Here is a 23513-nt window from a genome sequence, read left to right as displayed (position 1 = left end):
GTATCACACTTGGGCCATTTTTTTTCTTATATTTGTATACCTGAAGATTATTCTAAATAGAGGCAGCAAATATTTATTTTAAAGTGATTACTTTTTTTAAAGAATACATTACCAGAGTAATTTAAATTGGTATCCATCCAAGAATGAGTTGCATTTTTGAATTTTTCGCCTGTTGCTTATCATAAATATTTAAAGTATTGTTGGGAAATGGCCTCTTTAGCTGAAACTGGAAGGTACATTATTGGATATAACACTTTTTTTAAAAAAAAGAGGAAAGAGAAAACCTGGAAAATTATTCATCTGTTAACATAAATTCTGTTCCGTTAAAAAAAAGTTGTTGCTGTGACAAAATGGAAGGCACCACTTTGGATCACTCAACATTTTCTTGACTCACACTGTCCTATCCTTGCCAGTGAACTCAACTGGAAATAAATTGCAGACAGCATGGAAAGTTTCTGCTTCACCAAAAAAAAGACCCTTCCTTCCTTCCTTCCTTCCTTCCTTCCTTCCTTCCCTCCCTCCCTCCTCTGGTCTTCTGAAAAGTATGTATCTCATACATATATGAAGAGAGCTGTATTGGCCTGTTGCAACCAAAAACAAGATGGAGTCTGGTAGCACCTTTTTAGTTTAAACATTTTGTGTTGATGTTCCCAGACTCCTAACCTCTGATTGCCTCACTCAGAAAAGCGTGAGATGTTCCTCAAGACGGGGCCAAAGTTTCTCTCTCACCAGCCTGGAAAGGGTTACAGGGAAGGAGCCGGTGACGTCTCAGCTCCCTTTCTCCAATCAGGATATAATCAACAGCCACGGTTCAAAGAAGCAGAAGGAAGCAAGGAAGGGCTTCTTCGGCGGTCCTGCCACTCTTCTTGCTCGCGGTCACTTCAGGCGCTTTCTCCCCTCCCTCCCCTTTCTCCCTTCACTCCCCGCCTCGGGGGTATTCCTTTCTCTTGGCTTTTGGGCCCCCCTGGAAACTGCCATCCTGAAGTTTCTGGTGGTGCTACTGGCCGCAGGGATGCTCGCTTTCCTTGGTGCAATCATTTGCATCATCGCGAGCGTCTACCCTGCGGCCAGCCATGCCGGAGCCCTGCAAGGTGCTGATAATGGCTCCAATGCCGCGGCCTCTGCCCTGCTGCCCGCCTCCGGGTCCGACAAGACGCTGGGCGCCCTCCACGGGACCGGCGAAAGCAGCTACGGGGGCTTCTCGACAGGCGCCCAGGACTCTGTGCTAGACCTCCTGGCTAGCGCCCGGCCGCAGCAGCACCAGCAACTCTTCAGCCGCTTCCTGTGCACCCCGCTGACGGTCGAGTGCCCCGCGGAAGGAAGCCCGCAAGGGGACAGTCCCGCGGCGGCGGCGGCGGCGGCGGCGAGCGAGGAGCTGTTCTTCCTCCAGAGCACGGCCGAGCAGCTTAGGCAGACGGCGCAGCAGCAGAAGGAGCAGATCCGCACCGACCAGGAGACTATCCGGGAGCTGACCACCAAGCTGAGCCAGTGTGAGAATGGGCTGGAGCTCAGTTTCCAGGACAGTCCCTCAGTCTGGGGGGTCCCCAGGCAAGACGCCATGCCCATGGACGACCTGTCGTGGGATTCGCCTGTTATGATCCAGGAACTGGAGGAAGCGGTTAGGTCTCTGAAAGACAGGATTGACAAGATCGAGGTAAAATAATAAAAAAATCATCCTGCTGTTTTTCCCACTCCAATTTCCCCACCTTATCCGTTTTCTTTTTTTTCTATTTTTTTGCAAGGGTCCCGCAAAAAACTTCTCTTTGCTTCTCTTGCTTGCTTCTCTTTTTTTCCGTCCATCGGTTTTTCAAATTGCAGTTTAGACATTCAGATAATATGTAATTGAATTAAAGCTATCTTCTTCTGGCCCTAACTGAGCAAGATGTCAAGTGCCAAGGGCCATGTTGTGGAAATGAGGAATAGTTGTGCGCATATGGAGAGAGGAGATCCAATGGGTTGGTATACTGGACGCTTCATGTTCATATTATATTAGGCACTTTCTATCAACACTACCGTTAGCGACTTCAAAATAAATATAAATATTCTTGGAAGTTAAGTAATTACTCCTCAAGATGTTATCAGATTGTAGACTTATTCATTGCAAGGCCTAATGCCAACAACAATAGAAAGAAGTTTCATACAGCAAGAGATAATTTCACATCTATTCAAGAAATTGATCTAAAGCTATTTTACCCTTTCTTTGACAATATTTTTGGAATTCTTCTCCAAATCTCTTCTTTATATTTCATTAAAATGAATAAGGGCAGACCTCACTTAAGGCAACTATGAGTGATATTCCTTTTGAAATTTATTTTTGTGTGTGAGAGAGAAAGGGGGGAGAGGAGGAAAGTAGTTTGCATTTTCCTTGTCAATGATTTTTAGAAGATGGGAAATCTACTGAGATTGGAGTTTTAAGTATTGAGTACCATTTTCCATGTTACATAATACAGTTTGCAACCAAATGTGTATTTGAAAGGTTGCAGAAACCAATCCCACCTTTCCAGGTAGTGCACCCCACTATCAAACATATGTGTAAACATTTTTTTAAATTTGTGATCTCAGTGTATAGGTGCAGACATAAAATAACAACAGTCTATAGGCACTATTATAGTCCTTAAGTTCTAGTTTGATGTATGTCTGTTCACTGTCATCAAGGTTTCTCTTTTGTCAGGAACTTGGTGCCAGTTTCAAGACAGGTAATTGCTTGATATTTCTGCAGACATGGCACCCCATAGCATAGTGATCATTTAGGAAACCATTTCAGAAGATTTATCACTGTGTGAACCATAGATTCCCACAATATATCATTACAACATGAATAAGTAATAAAAATGAAGTATAAATTCTTTTGAGGATTTGTGAAGTCTTGAACTAGTTATAATTATTCTGATGTAGTTATAATGATACTCCTTTTATATGCTCTTTGAAGTTTCCTGCTTTGGGAAGATGACCACTGAAAAATCTATTCAGACTTACTTTGATTTCTTTCTAGAGTTAGATAAAGACTGTTGCATTTTCCCAAGATTTTAATTTAATTACTTATTTTTCCCCTTTTAATTATTGAAAAGTTGTTTTCTCCATTTTACATATTAATTTTAGCTTAATTTCTACAAACTAATCTGTTATTTTTATTTTCTATATTAATTTCACTTTAATTTCTATAAGCTGCCCTGTATTTTTCCCCCATATGAAAAGGTATGGTATATAAATACATGAGATACATAAAAACATTTCTTTCTAGCTGTTTTAGGAGGATGTGGCTGAATCCAGACTTATAGAAACTCTGTTCCTTCCAGAAATGGAAACAGACTAGACAGTCTATAATAGCAAACATTAAACAGCACAGTTCATTCTCAGATTTTGTCTAGCCAGATTGCAATTTGTGTTATTTGAATGGGTTATTAAAAATTCAGTATACTGATATTGCTACAACTGTCAATTATTACTCATCATCCTGCCTATATTAGACATAAGTATAAACCTCTCTTATTAATTTTACAGCAGTGCTTTAAGAACTTCAAGATCAAAAAATAATTATTGGTTGAACTGCACTGATTAGAAATACATGTTGCTAAAAGGAAGGACTGACAGTTCATCCCATGCATGAAGTTCTGTCACATAAGAGTCTTCACAGAGGAAATAACTCTATTGCTCATTCTGTTAATCTCCATGGTATCTTGCGCATACGTGCGTGCGCACACACACACACACATTCTATAAAATATCTTTGACTACCTTGAATGAGCAAGAAGCCTTTGATATGTTGCACCCATTCCCAGTGCTTGAGACACTAAGTAGGTGTACAGGTAATCCTTGACTTACAACAGTTCATTTAGTGACCATTCAAAGTTACAATGGCACTAAAAAATGATCTATGAATATTTTTCACATTTACGACAGTTGCGGCATCCCCATGGTCCCTTGATCAAAATTCAGACGCTTGGCAACTGATTCATATTTATGACAGTCACAGTGTCCCGGGGTCATGTGTTCAAATTTTGCCAACTTCTGATAAGCAAAATCAATGAGGAAGCCAGATTTACTTAACAACCAGGTTATTAACAACTGCAGTGATTTACTTAAGAACTGTGGGAAGAAAGGTCATAAAATGAGGCAAAACTCAACAAATGTCTCACTTATCAACAGAAATTTAGGGTTCAATTGAGATTGTAAGTTGAGGACTACCTGTATTGTTCTATCTGTGGATAGGTAGGTATAATTTCTTGGCATCTTCCAGTTTTATATAGATTATTTTCTATAAAGTTTAAAAGAATGGTTTTTAGTGTTGCAGTCTGAATTTTCTTTCAGGGACTTTTCTTCAAGGAGGTTTGAGTTCTGTATTAATCATAATGATCAAACTTAATATTAACACATTTCAATATTCTTTGATTCAGGTTAGCCTTGTTGCTAAACTGAGATTTTATACAAGAAAACCATAGTATCAACATTTCAAATACACAGTAATTGTTTCAGATACCAAGGAATCTTTGAAGATAAAAATGGGATACATCTCATAAGTTCTAATGTAATTCCTAATAAATCAAACTCTAATGTTGATTTAGACAGATATCTTTATCATAGCCATTAAACAGAAATTTGCTAAAATCCAAATGAATGTGAGGGGATTTCTTATGCCCTAGCTACTGATATATATATTTTTTGCTTATAGAAATATACATGAATATCTGACAATGGACTACATTAATCAAAAATCCAAAAGTTGGGTCACATATTGTAAAATGATGGAGTGTTTCTCCATCCAGTTTCCTCTCACTTTTTCAACTTCAGATATTGACATCTTGAATGACTAATATTGTTTGGCATGTTACAAACTTTTGGAGGGCTCGGAAATCAAGAAGTACACTCTGCACTCCTCCCCACTTTTGCTTCAACAGATGGGAAGTTATGAGCTCACCCAACAGCTTTTAAATATATATTCTGAAATTTTTTTCTTCCTTCCAAAAATTCTTTGATAAATACCACCCACTGCATCATGAGTTCAGGAAGTTAATTGGGTACAGGAGACAGAACGGCTTCAGGTTATAAGTTCTGGAAAGTTTACAATTTTCTGGCAATTTACAGAGCCAACCTAGCCAAGAATGAAATGTTAGATATGCACATTCTTTGGCAAGATATGGTTTTGCCCAAATCATTCAGCAGCTAAGCACAATTCACTATTCCCTAGACCAGTGGTTCTCAACCTGTGGGTCGGGACCCCATTTGGGGTCGATCGACCATTTCATGGGGGTCGCCAAGCAAGGCTGTCCGCCATTTTTTTGTCCACCACTTTTTTTGTCCACCATTTTTTCCCCTTTTCCGGCGGGTGCCTTACCTCCCTTGGGCTGGGCCAGCTGGTGGTCGGCCTGCTCCGTCTCTGCCGCTTGCCAGCTATGCCTCGGCCAGCGCAGGGGGTGGAACCACGCATGTGCGGCGCTCCCGGGCAGGGATAGTCCTCGACATACGACCGGTTGGGTAGTCCTTGACTTACGACTGGTTTAGTCCTCGACTTACGACCGGTTTAGTCCTCGACTTACGACCAGTTGGGGTCGCGGCATTAAAAAGGTTGAGAACCACTGCCCTAGACTATATTTGCAAAACAACTCAATTAGCTCCCATTTGTCCCAACTTTATATATACCTGCCTACTGGAGATAACAATGGAAGCTAGTGGAGATACATTGGTATCTCCCATTCTCTTTTTTGTTACTTATAATGAGCCCATGGGCTTCCCAATAGCTTTGTTAAAAGATGAAGCCAGGTTTTTTGTAGAAGAAAATTATATGATGTGTAACAATGTCTCTTGACTGATATTTCTCATTTTCGGTTAGCTCTGTGTGTTTTCCACATTCACTGTAGCTACTTGATAATGAAATAAGTGAAATAAGACCTCATCCCATTCATGAGAATGTTATTGAAATGCTCTTCTTTGAAATACATTTCAAAATAAATTTTTCTTTCATTAAATGACAATGAATAGTAAAATTACAAGATAATTTTTCCCCGCACAGCTTTCAGTTATATACTTGGAATCTTACTGTTTTGCTTTGGTTCAGCTAAAATATAAATATTGGTGCATTTCTTGTAAGTTTAAAACTCTGGGTCTTTGAGAGACAATATAACATGGGAAATAAGGGAAGCTTTTTGCTTGTGTTATTCTAGAAATAATGGGTATAACTTGTAGCTACCTAGATTTTATTTAGGGAAAATGATAATAGTTAAGATCTGCACAAAATAGTGAAAGTCTGCCTATGAAAATCTCTCTGGAGATTTTCAAGAAGAGACTGGGCTGTTACCTCTCAAAGATAATCTAATGCAGGCATGTCAAACTCGCGACATCACATGACGTCGCGCAACGTATCGGGCCGGTTTTGCCATTGCCGGCAATGGGGTGGGCACGGCTTCCACGTGACCTGTCCGGCCCGCGGGCCGGTAGTTTGACACCCCTGATCTAATGGGTGATAATAAACAAATCTGTGATTAGTAAAATTCATATTATCTAGATCAAAATGGTGCCTTAATAAGAAGCATAATTAATTTCTTACTATCCATATTTTGTGTATATTTTGGATGTCAGCCATTCACCCCCACACTATTACCCCTCTAACCTTTCCTAGCATTCTTTTATTTTTTTATTAACTTCAGCAATGAAAGATTTTCAGGATTTTAGGTAATTAATTGATCAGTTCCAGGTTGAGCTTCTACTCTCTTTAATCTAAACAGAACTAGTGCAGTCAGTTGCATTAGTTGGGCTACAGGAGCTTTTCTTTATCCTACTGCTCCCCAGAGATCCAGTCATTTTGGTTGGAGATGAACTATAATTCAATAAATATTGAGGTTACCAAATTGGGGAAAGACTGGGTACAGGATGTGGGAGAATTGTATTTTCCTTTCTAAGTTTGCTCTGTGTGTATGTGTACATGCAATCTATATATATTATGCCATCCCATCTCTGCCTGTGGGTGGTTCCAACACAAAATAAAAGGCAGACTAGACAAACTCAAAATGTCTAATTAAAATGGCAATAAATGCAAATAAATATCTGAAATGGCAATAAATGCCATTAAAGAGTGATGCTTAGATTTTGAGTAAATTATAATAAATAGATGTTCATGGCAGTAGAGACAGACAGAATTGTCTATTATGAGGGGAAAATAAAAAAAACTTAATAATAATAATAAGCTTAAGTTATATTAAGTTATTGATCACTAAAATGAAGTAAAATCTGATGGCGTAACAGAAGCACTTGTAATATGTTGACAAAAAACTTGGTCATTCCTTAGCAATATTGGTGGCAAGTTGATAATTCTCTAACATAAATTCTGGGAGATAGAGCAGGAAGGATGGAGGGAGAAAGGAAGGAAGGAAGTTTTAATGGGTTACATTTCAGCTACTCAAAAGAAAAGGAAAAAACAAACAACATAGATGATGGGAAGAGACAGGGGAATAAAAACTTCATTGTTTACTATAGGAGAAATTGTCTTCAGACTAACCATGGAAGCTAAACCCAAAAGCTAAACCTAGAAGTCTTTGATATTAACAGATAGAGTTCTATGTGAAGATACCAATGTGACATTTAAATTGAGAACTAGATCAAAGAGGGTCACAAACAATATCATTCTGCCTTTGCCAAAACCAGGATGATTCAGAACTCTAGCCTGGCTGTTTGGCAACATAAATGGGAAAAAAAGATTAAAGAAAGAGCAGAGCACAAAACACCATGATGAAATACAGTTAATGCTTTTATCAAAAATGTTGTCCCTTCCTTATCAGCAGTTCATTCTTCTTATTCCCTCTTTTAATTCCCGCTGCCTGTATTTTGTAACATTTTGGCTTTTTGAACAGGCCACATGTTCTGCAACACATAACCTGAAGGACATATGCATGAACCTAATTGGGAGGAAAGTAAAGGAAAAGCAAATGGAGGGTGTAGTTGAAGACCTGGGAGCAGATCCCTTATGGCTATTAATTTATTTAATACAATCTGGAATAGCCTCTCAAAGGCTCAGCTGGAACCTTTGAGTTAAGAAAATGAAAACGAAATCCAGCCTAGTGACATTAACATTGTTAACAATCCTAAATGCAATCCTGGTGGGAGGAGGTAGGTGATCTCATATGCTGCCTCCCTTCTAGCATCTTTTAATCAATGATCATGACAAACTGAAGCTACTTCAGCTTTCCCCCCCCTTCTTTTTGTCCACTGCAGAGTGATGAGATAGGAAACACAATTGTCTTCCTCTCATCTAGCATTTTCCTATCAATTACCTTTTCTTGTAAAGGGCACCCTCCAAGCACAATGTGCTCTATGCCTTGGTTTGCTCACAGAGGCGATGATTCTATGCCCTTGATAGGAATAGTACTTGAATCATTTGTGTGTGTGTGGGGGAACTATTATTACTGACATAATGACAATGTTCATTGAATTGGAGGCAAAGCTAACCCTGATACTATTATTATTCTGGCGCAACACTGTTCTCATTATAGCAAATTGAAATGGGGAGAAGGACAAACAGACTGTTATTATTCATAAAATGTCATGCCTACAAATACAGCACCAGGACAAAGGCCATGTCTGGGAAATGTTCTTACTTTATTGAAATGGAAGCCGAGCCGGCTGTTTTATTACTATCAACACCAATATCTGTTCCCAAGAATCTATCTACATAATAATGAGTAGAACAATACCAGAGAAATGGGCATGTATGCAGTTGCTGCAGACCGATTTTATTTCTTAATTATTGATTTTCTTCCCAGACTGAATTTGATATGAAAAAATAGTTTGAAGGCTAAGCCAATAAGATCTGAAGCTGAACTCAGAATGTGCTGTGACAGAGCTAGAGGTGAGATTTTACTGTATGATGAGAGAATCTCTAGCTGTAGTCACTCAGAAGTTTCTTATTGTGTGGAAAGCCATTTAGGAGCTCAGTCTGAAAGACAGCTCCGATTTCCCCAGAATCTTTAGAGCCATGAAGTCCAATCCCATATGCTTTAGTATGTCCTTCTTCAACCCAGATGTGGTGCACTATCTGAGGTTGTATAGTGCTGTATAGTAAGATCTGCTCCTCATCAGTGTCTGAATACAAAATTATCTGGAAATTTCATATAAGTTTTCCTGAATAGAAGTATAATGTATAAATACGCTTCCCACATGCATGCTGTAGTGCAGGGGTTCCCAACCGTGGGTGCTCACATGCCCTGGGGCTGCGAGACAATATTCCAAGGGGTGCAAAAACTTGGTTTTTCAAAATTATAGTGTATATGCATAATTCGTTGCCGATATTTCGAACCTTTGTAAGGGGTGTGAGAATATATCAGAAGCGTTCTAGGGATGCGGGGTATAGAAAAGGTTGGAAGTTGCTGCTGTAGTGGTTAAGGTACTGGTCTAGAAACCGGGAGACTGTGAGTTCTAGTCCCTCCTAAGCCATGAAAGCCAGCTGGGTGATCTTGGGCCAGTCACTCTATCTCTCAACCCACCTCACCTCACAGCATTGTTGTTGTGAGAAAAATAGGAGAGAATAATATTATGTAAGTTTGCAACCTTGAGCTACTTATAAAGTAACAAAGGTGGGATAAAATTCTAATAAACAAATCAATAATTTTCTGGTACATTCATATATTTAACCCTGAAACATATTGCCTGCCATTATAAACAAATTAATTTCTGTTTGCTCAATTTCATTTTCCTTCATGTTTTACTTTAAAGACAAATTCCTATTATTTATTATCTTTTTTGTGACAAAATGTCGGACATGGAAGTCTATAACTGAGAATGTGGTAAAGGGGCGCATTGGTGGAAGTACAGTTTAAACATGTGTCTCCATTCTACATATTACACTGATCATCATAGTCTCAAACTTTAAAAATTAAGCTTTTCCAGTGTGGTGCTGAACAATTGGCTTCAGCCGCTTCTTGTAGAAAAGAGGTTTCTTTCTTTTTACTAAAACTCCAAGATGAGAGAGAGAGAGAGAGAGAGAGAGAGAGAGAGAGAGAGAGAGAGATCAGCAAGCACTGGCAGCACTGAAAGAGACTGTGGCAACTTACTGCCGTCCCATGGGTTCTCTGATGTGCCAACTATAAATGGATTTATCTTGAAACCAAAACAATATTTAAAATAGCTTGATTCCCTTACGCTGTACAGTTCTGATTATGAAGCCTTCCCCAACTTAGTATGTTGGGGTTTGAATCCCTAGAATTTCCAGTTACTTAAAGGGTATATATGATTGGGGAAAACCAGGGCACATATTCTGGCCTGAGACTAAGAGGACACTATGAGGATGCTGGTGAAAAAATATTGTAGGTGTATGAATTGCCTTCTTTGAAAAGTCAGTTTATAGCTATGAGGGATGAAGGCCTTTCTGTGATTCTACCACAGTGGTGGAGCTCATTCCTTTCTGAGCTATTATGACTTAATTTGAGGGAATTTTTCTAAATAACACAAGGTTATTTGTGCTAAAAGAAGAGCTTGGAGACATGTGAATTTTTTTTGCTGAACTAGAATAGTTTTTGCTATTTCTATTCTTATTATTATGGTTGGTTGCATGGTCAAGTAGGAGTTTAGATTGGGTTTGGCCTTTTTATCTACCACTGAATCCTTCCCAAGGACCCAGGATAGGCAGATGTTATTGTTTAATAATAACAGTGTCACTGAAGGATGTAAGTTGTTCCGAGTAAAGCTTTTGCAACTGACTGGTGGTGATTCTTTCAATGCCAATGGAGTTCAAATGGTGTTCTACTTGTTTTGGCATTGCACCCAAAGTATCTTTTAGTATTAGTACTATCTTTGCTTTCTTTTGTCACATTCATTGTATTTCTGCTTGAGATACTGGTGTTTTGTGATTTTTTTCCCGTTCTTTCTCTTCTCTTCTCCTATCTCGAAGTACCACAACATCCACTATCCAGACATTTTTGTCTTTCTTACTGACAATTGTTAAGCCTGAAGTGTTATGTGACAGGTGCTTGTCTGTTTGAATTCTAAAGGCCCAGAGCACATTAGCTTCTTAATTTTCTATTATTTTCTCTTTCCCACAGTTCTTGCTTGCAGGCAAATGGTATTTCTTGCAGATATTCCACTGCACAATTGCTGTTACTTTGTCATGCCATTAGTTTGTTATTATTATGGTTGGTTGCACAGTTAGCCAGATATTTAGATTGGAATGGGCATTTTTATCCAGCTATCATGTCCTTCCCAAAGACCTAAGATAGGCAGATATTGTTTGATGGTGTTAAAGGCATCATCTCAAGATGTAAGCTGTGCCAAATAAAGCTGCCTTTTGCGATTGACTGATGGCAATTTTGTCAGTGCTGATAATGTTCAAGTGATGGTACAGATGTTTTGGGATTGCACCCAAGCTGCCTATCACTATTGGTTTATTGTTGTTGTTGTTTGCACAGTCTACTAGATGTTTGGATTGGATTATTATTATATACACAACAAGGTGGAATCACAGTTGCCAATTCTTTAGCTGTTGTTGACTTTCATATACATCAAGTTCTTCCCAAGAAGGGAGAACCTGTGAAATATATCAGTATAGTACAGTATATGTCCGGATCCAAGCAGTGTGGCATTTTGTAATTGACAGTTGGAAATTTTATTATTATTTATTATTATTTCATTGACTTAATGCAAAGATGGGTCAAGTCATGTCCATAGATATCATCATGCCCAGTGTGTCATGTACAATCTTTGGTGCTCAACAGGATCCCTGCCCTACTTAAATTTCTTATGTAAAGACTAAATGCAGACATCAGCACTGCATTTATGGTGCTTTGGGATCCACAAAGATTCCTCTGGCAAAATAAAGACAGACACCTGGGTAGATTTTTCACCTTCCAGTAAGTGCATGTTTGGGACTTCTAATGTCCATCAATACAGCAGTTCTTTAAATAGGCAAGTCTCCTATGGCACATCTAAAAATTCAAAATGTACCACCACCTCAGTAATAATGTCTACCCCGCACTCTAATGGTTGAATTCTTTCTACTGAATTTGTAACTTGCCTTGGCCTGTGACAAGAAGAAAGACCAAAAAAAAAAAAAGAATCAATAATGGTAAGCTATTAACTATAAACGGTCTAGGTATGGTTGTAGAAAGTTTAGCTTGGAATCTAGGCCAGGCATAAAAATAATTTGGTAGGTGACAAGCAGTAGATTAGTGGTAGATTACTTATGTAAAGCAAGCTCACCAAGTAACTGAAGTAATTGTGTCGCAGGTTAAAGAAGAGAAAGTAGAGAAAACAAAGATTACATTGGCCTTCTACAGAGGGAGAGCTGGAGCCAGGTGACCAAAGGGAGAAGCATCCATTATGATATTATGATATGCATGGGAAGAGAATTAAACTATGATTACTTCATTGTAATGACCTTGCTTTAAGCCAGGGTTTCTCAAACTGCGAGGCAACCTTCCTTGGGGAGGTGAAGACAAAGTCCATGGGAGGAGTGAAGAATGTTTAGTTCAGTGGTGGCGAACCTATGGCATGCGTTCCAGAGGCGGCACTCAGAGCCCTCTCTGTGGGCACCTGCGCCATCGCCCCAGCCCCATGGCCCCCTACAGCCCCGTCCTCACCAGCAGCCCCCCCACAGGAGAGTCGCCCCCTGGTGTGGCTCACACAGAGCAGCATAGCCAAGGACATGGCAGCCGGGCAGTGGGGACAAGAGTCCGCCCTCGCGCTCCATCCCGTGCAGATGATGCTGCGGGGCACGGGTGGAGGGCGTGGCCGCCATGGTGCTGTTGGGCCACCTGGGCGATCTGTGGTGGGCTGTGGAGGTGGTGGGTGGCCCTGCGGGCGGGGTGGGGAATAGGGTGGGAGGCGGGGTGGTTCTTGGGCACTCAGTCTCTAAAAGGTTCGCCATCACTGGTTTAGTTAATAAATCCACCTTTTCCAAAGTTTCATTGTATTGTTTCCATTGTTCATTTTTGTTTATTTTGGTATTTGGATTTTTAGGGCAAGTATGTGCATTAAGATTAAACTGAAGGGAGATATGGGAAAAGTTTAGGAACCCCTGCTTTAAGCTGTCATGGAGTACAAAAGGTCCATATCCATGAGTGTTACATATGGCCTTTAGAGTTTTGCCTTTAGAGTGTTTCTCACACTATTTGAGATTAAGGTTTTTGTAAAAAAGAACATTAGAAACCCATAATAAAATATGGGAGTTCTTGGATTAACATTTTTTAACAAAATTTCTGATGTGCACTACTGTTTTCTGCTCCAAGCCTCTGTTCCTTTCTTGAGAAATAGATAGTCTAAAAAGGAGACATCACAGCCTACTTTTCTATTCTTCCAAATTCCACCAGGTATTTTGGACTGTCTTGCCCCTCTTCAGAGCCCCCCATGGGGATCTGTGCACATTCTGCCAGTCTTATTTGTGGAAGGCCAATTCAGAGACAGATAGATTTAGACAACGACTCTATGTCAGAATCAGAGCCCAGACTGATATTTGGGATCAGATCTGCTGGAGAGAATATTGATTTACCGAGAGAAATTAGCTAAGGAAGGAATTGTTTCTTTCCAATTTAAATTGCAAATATATTGAAAAGAGAAAGGGTAGAATAGGATATGAATATGCTGAAAAGATTTTCTATCTTGTTTGGGGGAAAAAAGATAGAAAATAGGTAGAAAAGATTGCTATCCAAAAGAGAATATTAAAATACTCAAGTTTTATTAAATTTATTTTATACACTACTGTACTGCTTCTGATATTCTTCTGCTAAATTAATATGATATAATGATAAAAATCACATTTGTTCATTAACTTTATTGTAAGCCAATCTGAGAGTGACAGGTAAACAAATGCTGTAAAAATTAGATCAGATCAGATCATTTTAAACTTGTAAATATTTTTCAATAGATTCATATATAAATAATGGATTAAATATATTAAAAGTACTAAAAATAAATAGCAACAAATGGAAGAGAGAGAGAGAGAGAGAGAGAGAGAGAGAGAGAGAGAGAGAGAGAGAGAGAGAAATTTGGTACAAATTCTCTGAACAAGGAATTTCATAATTTTGAAGCATTTCATATTAACAATTTATTGCATGCTCCAGCCATTGCTATGGTGATAAATATTTTTTATAGACAAGTTTTAAATTGTCACACTGATGGCTGGGTCATCTGACAAATTGTCACACTGTGGCTGTCCTCTGAGAATAGCCATCAAAAAAGGCCTACGTTCTTGTCCCGCTTGGTGTGATTGGAATCCACAGGAGGGCTTCTACACCTGTAGGCTTATAGAGAAGAAAAAGCTTATAATATTAATATCCTGTTCTTTGAAGTAGTCCATTCATCATTTCTACTCTGCCCTTGTTCTTAAATTGTCGGCTATTATACATCCAAGGAACAGAAAGAAAAGAAAGCAAAACCAGTAAACCCCTTTCTCTTGCTTTCACAACCTGATTTTTCTACAAAGCACAACTTTAGTAATAGACAAAAGACTCTTTTGGATAGATGTGCTTGATTAACATACATAGATAGACATGGACCAACTTTTTCCCTTGGCAAAAAACCCCCATAACCTCATCTTCTACAAAGAAGAGAGAATGTGCTGATTAATTATGAGAAGAAAAGCTACAGCTTTAATTAGGAACACCTAGGAGTAGTTCATCAAAACACAGAAAGAGGTTTCAATAATAGATGCATTTCTCTAGATCAGCTTTTCCAATAATGAATGAGAGCGGCAGGGAGCTATGGACGGCAGGGAGTCTTTTTTGCCTTCATTTTTATTAACATCTGATGTAAGTGGCCAATATCGGTAGCTGGGCAGACTGAGAAATAACACGGGTAGAAGAGGGTTACTTTCATATATATATATTTGTTCCTGCTTATCATTTCTGCCTTTCATTCCACCTTTGACTTTCTTATTTTTCCTTTAATTTAACCCACGCTAATGAAGGATAGACAGTGTCCCCAGCATGATGGTCTCCAGATCTGTATGGAGGCTTACCATATTTGAAGAACATCAAGTTGGGGAATACTAATGTAGTTTATTGCCGAATCATGTTATTTTCTCATATGTATGTTTATAAATCCATTCTGTCTCATTTCTTCATAAACCTCCTAGTATAAAATAGAATAGTTGTTTAAATTTTAGATGTACAGGTCTATTTAAAAGTATTTTTTACATATGGTTCTAAAATAGATATTTTCAAGGAGCCACAGACAGGCTCAAAGATTTGGAACAGGTTATTTAGGTTATTAAATCTAATTCCTGCTCAATGCAGGAATCCAAAGTAAAGCATCCACAACAAATTACTATTTAACCTCTGGCTATAGCTGGTGAAGATAAATCCACCACTACTTCAACTTCTCACTTTTAGGAAGTTTTTTGTAACATTTAATCTGTTTTCTTTTATTTTAAATCCCTTATTTTATGTTCTGAATTCTGGAACAATGGCGAAGTTCTCATAGCATCCTTTCAGATATTTAAAGAGTGCTGTCAGATTCACATCAGTCTTCCGAGTGCTAAATATTCCTATTTCTTTCAATTTCTCTTCATATGACTTAGTTTCTAGTCCCTGGTCATCCTTATTGCCCTTTCTGAACAGTTTGTCTGAATCTTTCTTAAAGTTTACCCAGTCCTTGAGCCGAGGTCTGACCAAGAAAAAAAATATCAAATAGAATTATTGTTTCCTGTGATTTGAACAGTTTATTTCTGTTGAAACAAAGTTGCATTTTTTTGACCCACATCATCTTCATAATATATACAGTTTGTAATCAGCTAATATTTAATGTGTTTTTTTCAGACCTACTATTGCCAAGGCACATATTCAACAACTGCGGATTTCATTTCTGTTTCATAAGTAAAGAGCTTTGCATTTGTTTTTATTACATTTCGTTATGGAATTTTATCCCATTTCTCTAACCGATAAAGTTTGTTTCAAATTTAATATTAACTATCCCATCCAATTTTGTGACTTGCCATTTTGATAAACATTTTATTTACCTCTTCACCCAAGTCATTAGTAAAAAAAACCAAACCTGAAGAATATAAGACCTTGCACTCAAACCAACTATGTATTTACACAACATTAAACCATCTAACCCACTCTTGATTAGCTATATTAATCAGAATGTCTTGGGCCACTTAGTCAAATGCTTTGCTGAAATCAAGAAATAGTCTATCTATAACNTCTATAACATTTCCACAATCTATTAAGTATCTTATCAAATCACAAAATGTGATAAGGTTAATATGGCAGGAGTGATTCTTGACAGGTTTATGTAACTTCTGGTAACACACTGTTTTCAAACCTTAAAGACTGATCTCTTTATGAACTATTCTAGACTTTTTCCAGGAATCAATGTCAGAAAGATTGTTTTATAATTCCCTACTCTGCATTTGAAAATAAGAATACCCTCAAGGCACCTGATGTTTCACCCACTCTTCAGATTTTCCTAAAGTTTGGGCCACACAAAGCAGCAAATTCCTAGAATACCCTAAGATGTGACTGACTTCCTCCTAAACATTGAAACACCACATTTTTATTTAACTGTGGTTTAGTAAGCCCCATCATAACAACATCCTACTCTCTTTTATAGAGCAGATCTTTAATTTAGGTTTAGATATATTTCCTCCCAAAACTTTCTAAAAGTATTTGGCCCTAAAATATTTATTTAAATCTGAAAATAAGTACATTTCAGCCTTGGAGATATGCAAAATATTGGTTTAACAAAACAAAATCCTCCAGATTTGTCTCCTTCACACCTTCTTTAGTGTTTCCTTTTCCGTTTCTCTTCTAAAACAATCTGCTTTTACTGATGTTCTTTCATAAAAATTAAGAATCACGACCAGGAAAAAATAAAAGCAGACATGTCTGCTGAACTTCATGTTCTATCATTGTTAACCCCAACACGATTTATTATAAAACAGATTCTAAAATCAAAATCACACATGCTGCTCGTTAAAAATGTCTTATCCAGCCTCTTGAACATTCAGTTCAAGCTATTATTTCCTTTCATAACTAATTCTACTGCCAAATTGTTCTTCTCCATAAGGAATATTTTCTAACATTCAAGCAGAATGTGTTTCCCTGGACTAAGCTTATTATTCCATGTCTTGAGTCACAGTTTTCTTCTGGGAGACATTCTTGTATGCACTTGAAGAATGTTGTCATATTGTCCTGCAATTGACTTCCTTAATTTTTCTTCAAGGAATTTAATGGATAAGCCTCTGAGGATTGTATACTATCTGTTTCAATGGTGCTTTACCTTCCAGAGGTACATTGTTAAGAGCAACAGGCAGCAAACTACTTAAAGGCCGTGAGGCATCAATATGACACCACTCTGCCTTCATAAGTTTCTTTACTTAAACAAAATGGTTTCTGTACATTCACAGAAATTTATTTGATAAACTTAATGAAACTCCAGAGCTGCTTTGTTCCAGAAGTTGGAAGCATGGTGGTGCTATGGCCCTTCCCTGAGGCGATTCAAAGAGATACTTGGCTTACATCTTTATCAAAGCAAGATGTCCCTTAAAAGATTTACACATAGTTGTTTTGAGTTTCCTGTCATCCACATGGTTCTTCAAACTCTTTCCAGTTTATCTGAATCCTCCTTTCCAGGCTGGAACTGGATGCAATATTTGTGGTAGGTCTGGAATAACAGAGTAGATCTGCTGCTTCCTGCAATTTTAACTGCATATGTACTAATACAGCTTAACATCAAGGGTGTTTTAGCATAAAGTCAGTGAAATAGGGCTTTGTGGCTGAAAAGATGTGTCTGATCTCTGCTGTAATCAGAGTACAGGAAGAAAAAATAGGTTTCTCTATATGGGAACTTTTTCCCCAGCAGGACTATCCGTTCTGGCAAACAGTAATAAGGATTTGTTCTAGTTATGGAACTTATCTATCTAATACCAGCTGTGACCTCAACACCTGAAGTTACACAGCATACAGAACTGTAAAATTAAAGTTTCTATGTAGTATCAAAGAGACTGGCTGGTCAAAGGGGCAAGAAAAAGTCCATTTATTGTTCACCGATAGCCAGTTCCGTCCCTGGCAACTTAGGATATTAAAGGCATTCTTTTCCAGACTTTTGAGTGTGGAAAAGCAGAAAGAAGCACATTAATTGAAAAGTCTTAAAAATATAGATACTGTGCTTATTTCATATATTGGTAGGCATTTTCCAATTTAAAGTAAAATTTCTCAAACAGCTAATAAGTATAAGACAATTAACCAAAGACCTATACCTGGTCCAAAAGTCAGAAAAGATCTGAAGGGATTAATGTATTCTTGATGTGGGAAGGTATTTCGCCTCTTGTTCCTTTTTTGCTTGCCACTAATGTTAAAATCTCATGTCCAAAAAGTTTTTACCCATTGTGGATGTAATCAACTGGTACAATATGTTTGTTGTGATAAAGATAAGTTATATTTGAACTGATATTTAGACTTAATAAGAAATGGATAGGACAGAAAAGCTTCACTTCTATCCAAAATACATCTTGAAGAAAGAGATAAATAGGAAGCTTACTTTGTCATTTCATCATTTTTAACCCAGAACTATAAAAACATTTTCTTTGCCCATCGCACAGAGAGAGAGAGAGAGAGAGAGAGAGAGCTTTTCCATTATTATATCCGGGCTGTACAAATCCAGATGGACAGTAGATGGCAGTAAATAGATACAGAAAATACCATCCCTCTGCTGAAGCTTTGTCAAGATTTTTGCAGCTCAGTTGTAACTGTAATCCAGTGTTTTTCAACCTTGGCAACTTTAAGATGCATGGACATTAACTCCCCAGATTTCCTGGCTAGCTTGCTTCAAGTCCACACATCTTAAAGTTCCCAAAGTCAAAAAAAAACCCTGCTCTAACCATTTCCCTAATCCGCTATATGAATATTTCCAATGGAATTTGCAAGGCACCCCCTCCTATCATTCTGGTGGCCCTGGGGCCCAGGACAGAGGACACTGGTATAGTAGGTACACAAAGATTCTAAACAGTTTTGGGTCAGATCAACAGTTTTAACATATTCATAATATTATGGCTCTCAGCTTTTTATGCTGCTGAGTCTATGTTAACTATTTGGGTGGAATATTGGAACAAAGTAACTTTAGATCCTGGACTTGTTGGAGAGAGGTACTTTAGATATTGTTCTGTATTATAAGTCCTATTTTATTTCGAAAAAGGATAGATTTTTAACTAAAAATCACAAAAAATGATCATTGGTTGACACGAGTATATGTATATGCGTATGATTTTTTTTTTAAATGGTATAATATCAATCCTACCAGGGTTACTATCCCCATGAACTGATCCTTTGGAAATCACTGGGGACCCTCCCCCCCATGGCTGCAGAATCATGATCTTTTCTCCCAAAGCCCAACCCTAGCTATATGTGGGTACTGTAGAAATATAAATATACCAATAAAGGCATCTCTAAATTATTAAGTTATTTTTAATCTGTTTTTACCTCTTTTTTAATCTCTTCTATGAGTGCAGCAGGATATTCCCACTCGAATGAATGCTTCTTCTACTTCTGCCCCTGTGCCAGCTCAAGAGACCATCCACACCAAGATGGAGGAACTGGAAGGACAAATCCTCTCTAAGCTTTTAGCTCTGGAGAAAGAACGCACCTCCATCACCAGCAGCCACAATGTACAGCAACAAAATGTCGAAAAGGAGCTGGATACTCTCCATAACCGAGTCTCTGAGCTTGAGCATGGTTAGTGTGACCATGAGGAACCCAAAATATGGGGTCAAAGTCAGAACTTTCATACATTCATTTTTAGTACATAGTTATATAACTCTGGGTATGAGTTATATTTATTTCTTTAAACAAAGGTTTAAAAACTAGAAAGAATGCACCAAAATGCTGTGCTATTGAAATCTTTATCTTGGAAGTACTTTCTGATTTGGTGCTACAGTGAGTCTCTTCTGCTCTTGCTCCTCAGCAAATATTATCTGATAGCATATGTCCCAATGAAAAGCTCCATACAGCCATTATAAAATAACTAGTAACCATTGATTGACACAACCAGCTTTTGTCATTTGGATGACACCTCTCTTAAAGCCAGCTACCCTAGTGACTATCCCCTCCCCATTTGTGGCTGTGGATCCCATAAATTAGTTATGTGCTAAGTGGTATTTCTTGAATCTAAGACCAATTGACCTTGTCATATGATCTCAAATTATGATAGAATATGACTAATGTACTGATCATTTATAAAATCTGACACCCATTTCAGCAGCCCTTTCAGATAACAACTGTCTGATCCTATGTCAAAATTATTTCTCAATTTCTGCTAGTCTTTCATAATTCTTTTGATTCTTATTTATCTCCTGTGCACATAGAAACAACAGTCTTCAATGCTCCAGAAGCCTTTAAAGTTTCCATCCCTGTACGAAACAACTACATGTACGCTCGGATGAAGAAAAGCTTGCCTGAACTATATGCCTTCACTATCAGTATGTGGCTAAAAGCTAAGAATTCAGCAGAAGTGGGCACCCCTTTCTCCTATTCTGTTCCTGGACAAGCCAATGAGCTTGTACTGATAGTATGGGGAAACAATCCTATGGAACTTATAATTAATGACAAGGTAAGGTAAAGGGAGATTCCAGCATAGAATGAATTGAATGGCACAGACACCGACCTGCTCTAAAAATGGCATTAGCTGTAGTAACAATGCACAATTTCCCTAGGCTGGAGGACCACAGTAGCATGGAAGGACTGCACTGCCAAGTCATTTTGATTTTTATGACCTCCCTGTGCAGACATATCTGACACAAATTTACTTTTTATGAATTGCTAAAATATGAAGTGCCTAAGATGACACCTCCCAACGTCAGTGGGAATAGTTGATTTTCAGCGGTGTGATTGTTTTACTTATTTTTCTAGAAACAATCTGAAAACAAATAGGTTCAATGTACCTATTTTACCTACTTACAGCACCCCCATCAGAAAGGGAGGCAAAAAACAGATTCCCCACCCCTCCAGCGATTCTGCATGCCAGCAATACACCTCTGAAAATACAATCCCACCCACAAAAAGCCAGCTCAGCCCCCTGATTCACAAGGGCTGAAAGTGACTGTGCTCTGATCCTGGAAAATCAAGGGCCACAGTCATGAAGTAGCAGGAATGGCTTTGCCCAGGTTTGGTTGCTTTTCCTTTAGATGTCTATAATGCTGTCTGCATGGAACAGCCCTTGAAAAGTGTTCAGAAAGTACAGATAGAATCAAAAGCAACATATTTTTGTTGTGGCCTACTTTTGTAGACCTCTCTTGGATATATTTTCCTACTACACACAATTCAGGCTGGGGATTTTAGTCTACAAAACAAAATGGTTTGGGTTCAGGCTTTCTGAAGGGCAGCTGTCTTTTCCTGTGAGTCCATCTAAATCAGTGGTTCTCAACCTGTGGGTCGGGACCCCATTTGGGGTCGATTGACCATTTCATGGGGGTCGCCAAGCAAGGCTGTCCGCCATTTTTTTTGTCCATTTTTTTTGTCCGCCATTTTTCCCCCCTTTTCCGGCGGGTGCCTTACCTCGCTTGGGCTGGGCCAGCTGGTGGTCGGCCTGCTCCGTCTCTGCCGCTTGCCAGCTACGCCTCGGCCGGCGCAGGGGGTGGAACCACGCATGCGCGGTGCTCCCGGGCAGGGAAAGTCCTCGACTTACTGACCGGTTGGGTAGTCCTCAACTTACGACCGGTTTAGTCCTCGACTTACGACCGGTTGGGGTCGTGGCATTAAAAAGGTTGAGAACCACTGATCTAAATTTTACAATTCTAATTGAGAGGTCTGTTATATGATCTACCATGTAGAGATACAACGTTGCCAAGTACTCATGATAGACATCTTTGGGTAGTGACAATCCAGCTGTGGAATCCCTTTGCAATCAGATTTTTCTTTGGAAAAATGACCAGAAAGATTATTCTGTTCCATTCAGTTTTATCTGTCTGATGTGTTGCCATAATGGCTGCACTCAGACAAGTCATTCTAGACTAAAAGACTTTTGGGAAACCAACTGTGACAGTGATGGGTATGGCAATTTTAGGAAAGGACAAAAAAGCATCTACAAAACATCTATTTGCACTATGCTGTTAAGGCACTCTCTGTTCTGTTCTGTTGGAAAGGTGGCTCATCTGCCCATGACTTTAAAGGATGGGACATGGCACCATATTTGCATTACATGGATCACTCGGGATGGCATTTGGTCTGTGTATCAAGACGGAGTCGAGCGTGGAGCCAGTGATAACCTAGCATCTTGGCATGCAATCAAACCTCATGGAGTGATGATCTTGGGCCAGGAACAGGTAAGTCTGATTTCTCCACATGATTTTGGAAATTAATGACCAAAGCAATATTCAAGCAACTTGACTAGCAGTTGAACTAAAGAAGCAGAATTTGAGTCTAAGAGATCCTCTATTAGTCTTCTCTTGACCCAAAGAAAAACCCATCAGCCTTGAAATCTAGAAAATTAAAAGATTTTTGGTTTAAACTGGAGTCCCTGAAACCCAGGGAACATGAGCATGAAATAGCTTTTCCTACCCTGTATGGTTTCCCTATTCGCTGTCATTCGTTAACTCCCTCATCCCTCCAAAATATGAAACACAGCCCTTGAAACTGAAGAATTGGCAACCTCTACACTAAAATTAATAGTTACCATCAGTAACAATATTTTTCTATCCTACTATTTTCTAGTTTTTTTCTTCAACATTTTAACCCATTTTTCCCATTTACCTTGCTTGTTTTCCCATTTCTCCATTTTGATGCCACAGGATACATTGGGAGGGAGATTCGATGCAACTCAGGCGTTCGTTGGGGAAATTTCTCAGTTCAACATGTGGGATCATGTCCTGATGCCAGCAGAGATCGTGGGTCTGGCCAACTGCACCAGCCAGCTGCAAGGCAACAAAGTCCAGTGGGATGAGAAGTTGGTTGAAGTCCATGGAGGGGCAGCCAAATTAAGTTTTGAAATCTGTGAGGCAAAAATGAAGGCATAAAGGTCTTTCGTTCCTGCCACAAGAAAGGAGCATGCAAGCCACATTTCCTTCTTTCAATCTGCTTTGGGAAAGAAAGAACAACAGTTCCTTTCCCCCATCCAGCAACCTTTTACAGTCAGCCTGGAGAGGGGGGATGTTGTGTGTGTGTGTGTGTGTGTGTGTGTTTATGTGTGTGTGTGTTTGAGAGAGAAAGAGAGAGAGCACATGTATGCAAAGAAGCCTTCTAAACTTAAAAATGAAATTATGACACTATTTTTCATTGTTTCAGTAAAATATTTTTTAATTCATTTGTGAGTGACAAAGGAAGCTAAAGTGGTTGGAAAGTAGCCAATCTCTGAAGAGCAGTATGAGAAAGGATAAAAACTGTATCAGTAGGAAATTGTTGGTAGAATTAGCATCTCCAACACTTCCAATCTGTCCCATTGCTGATACTTTCAGTGATGCTACTTGAACTCTGTTGATTGGGATTGTAAAAGCATTAAAGCACTATGTTGACATTTACCCACTATAAGTTACTGACCGTCTAGAACACGGGTGTCAAACTTGCCACATCACGTGATGTGTTGCGACGTATCGCAACTCTTTTTGCATT

At 38.8% G+C, this 23513-nt stretch overlaps 1 protein-coding gene across 1 annotated transcript; it reads left to right on the top strand.

The window, feature by feature from the left end:
- The first annotated feature begins 985 nt into the window (after nt 1–985).
- Nucleotides 986–22921, top strand: NPTXR (neuronal pentraxin receptor). Its single transcript, XM_029285152.1, has 5 exons — nt 986–1654; nt 19424–19646; nt 20276–20520; nt 22052–22231; nt 22697–22921. Exons 1-5 carry the CDS (start codon nt 1013–1015, stop codon nt 22919–22921), a joined length of 1515 nt encoding a protein of 504 aa, XP_029140985.1. The 5' UTR covers nt 986–1012.
- Nucleotides 22922–23513: the final 592 nt, after the last annotated feature.

Source organism: Protobothrops mucrosquamatus, unplaced genomic scaffold, assembly GCF_001527695.2.
Source record: "Protobothrops mucrosquamatus isolate PMUCROS unplaced genomic scaffold, P.Mucros_1.0 scaffold1344, whole genome shotgun sequence".
NCBI lineage: Eukaryota > Metazoa > Chordata > Lepidosauria > Squamata > Viperidae > Protobothrops > Protobothrops mucrosquamatus.
Note: the sequence above shows the minus strand (reverse complement) of the source record. Positions and strands in the feature narration are given on the sequence as shown.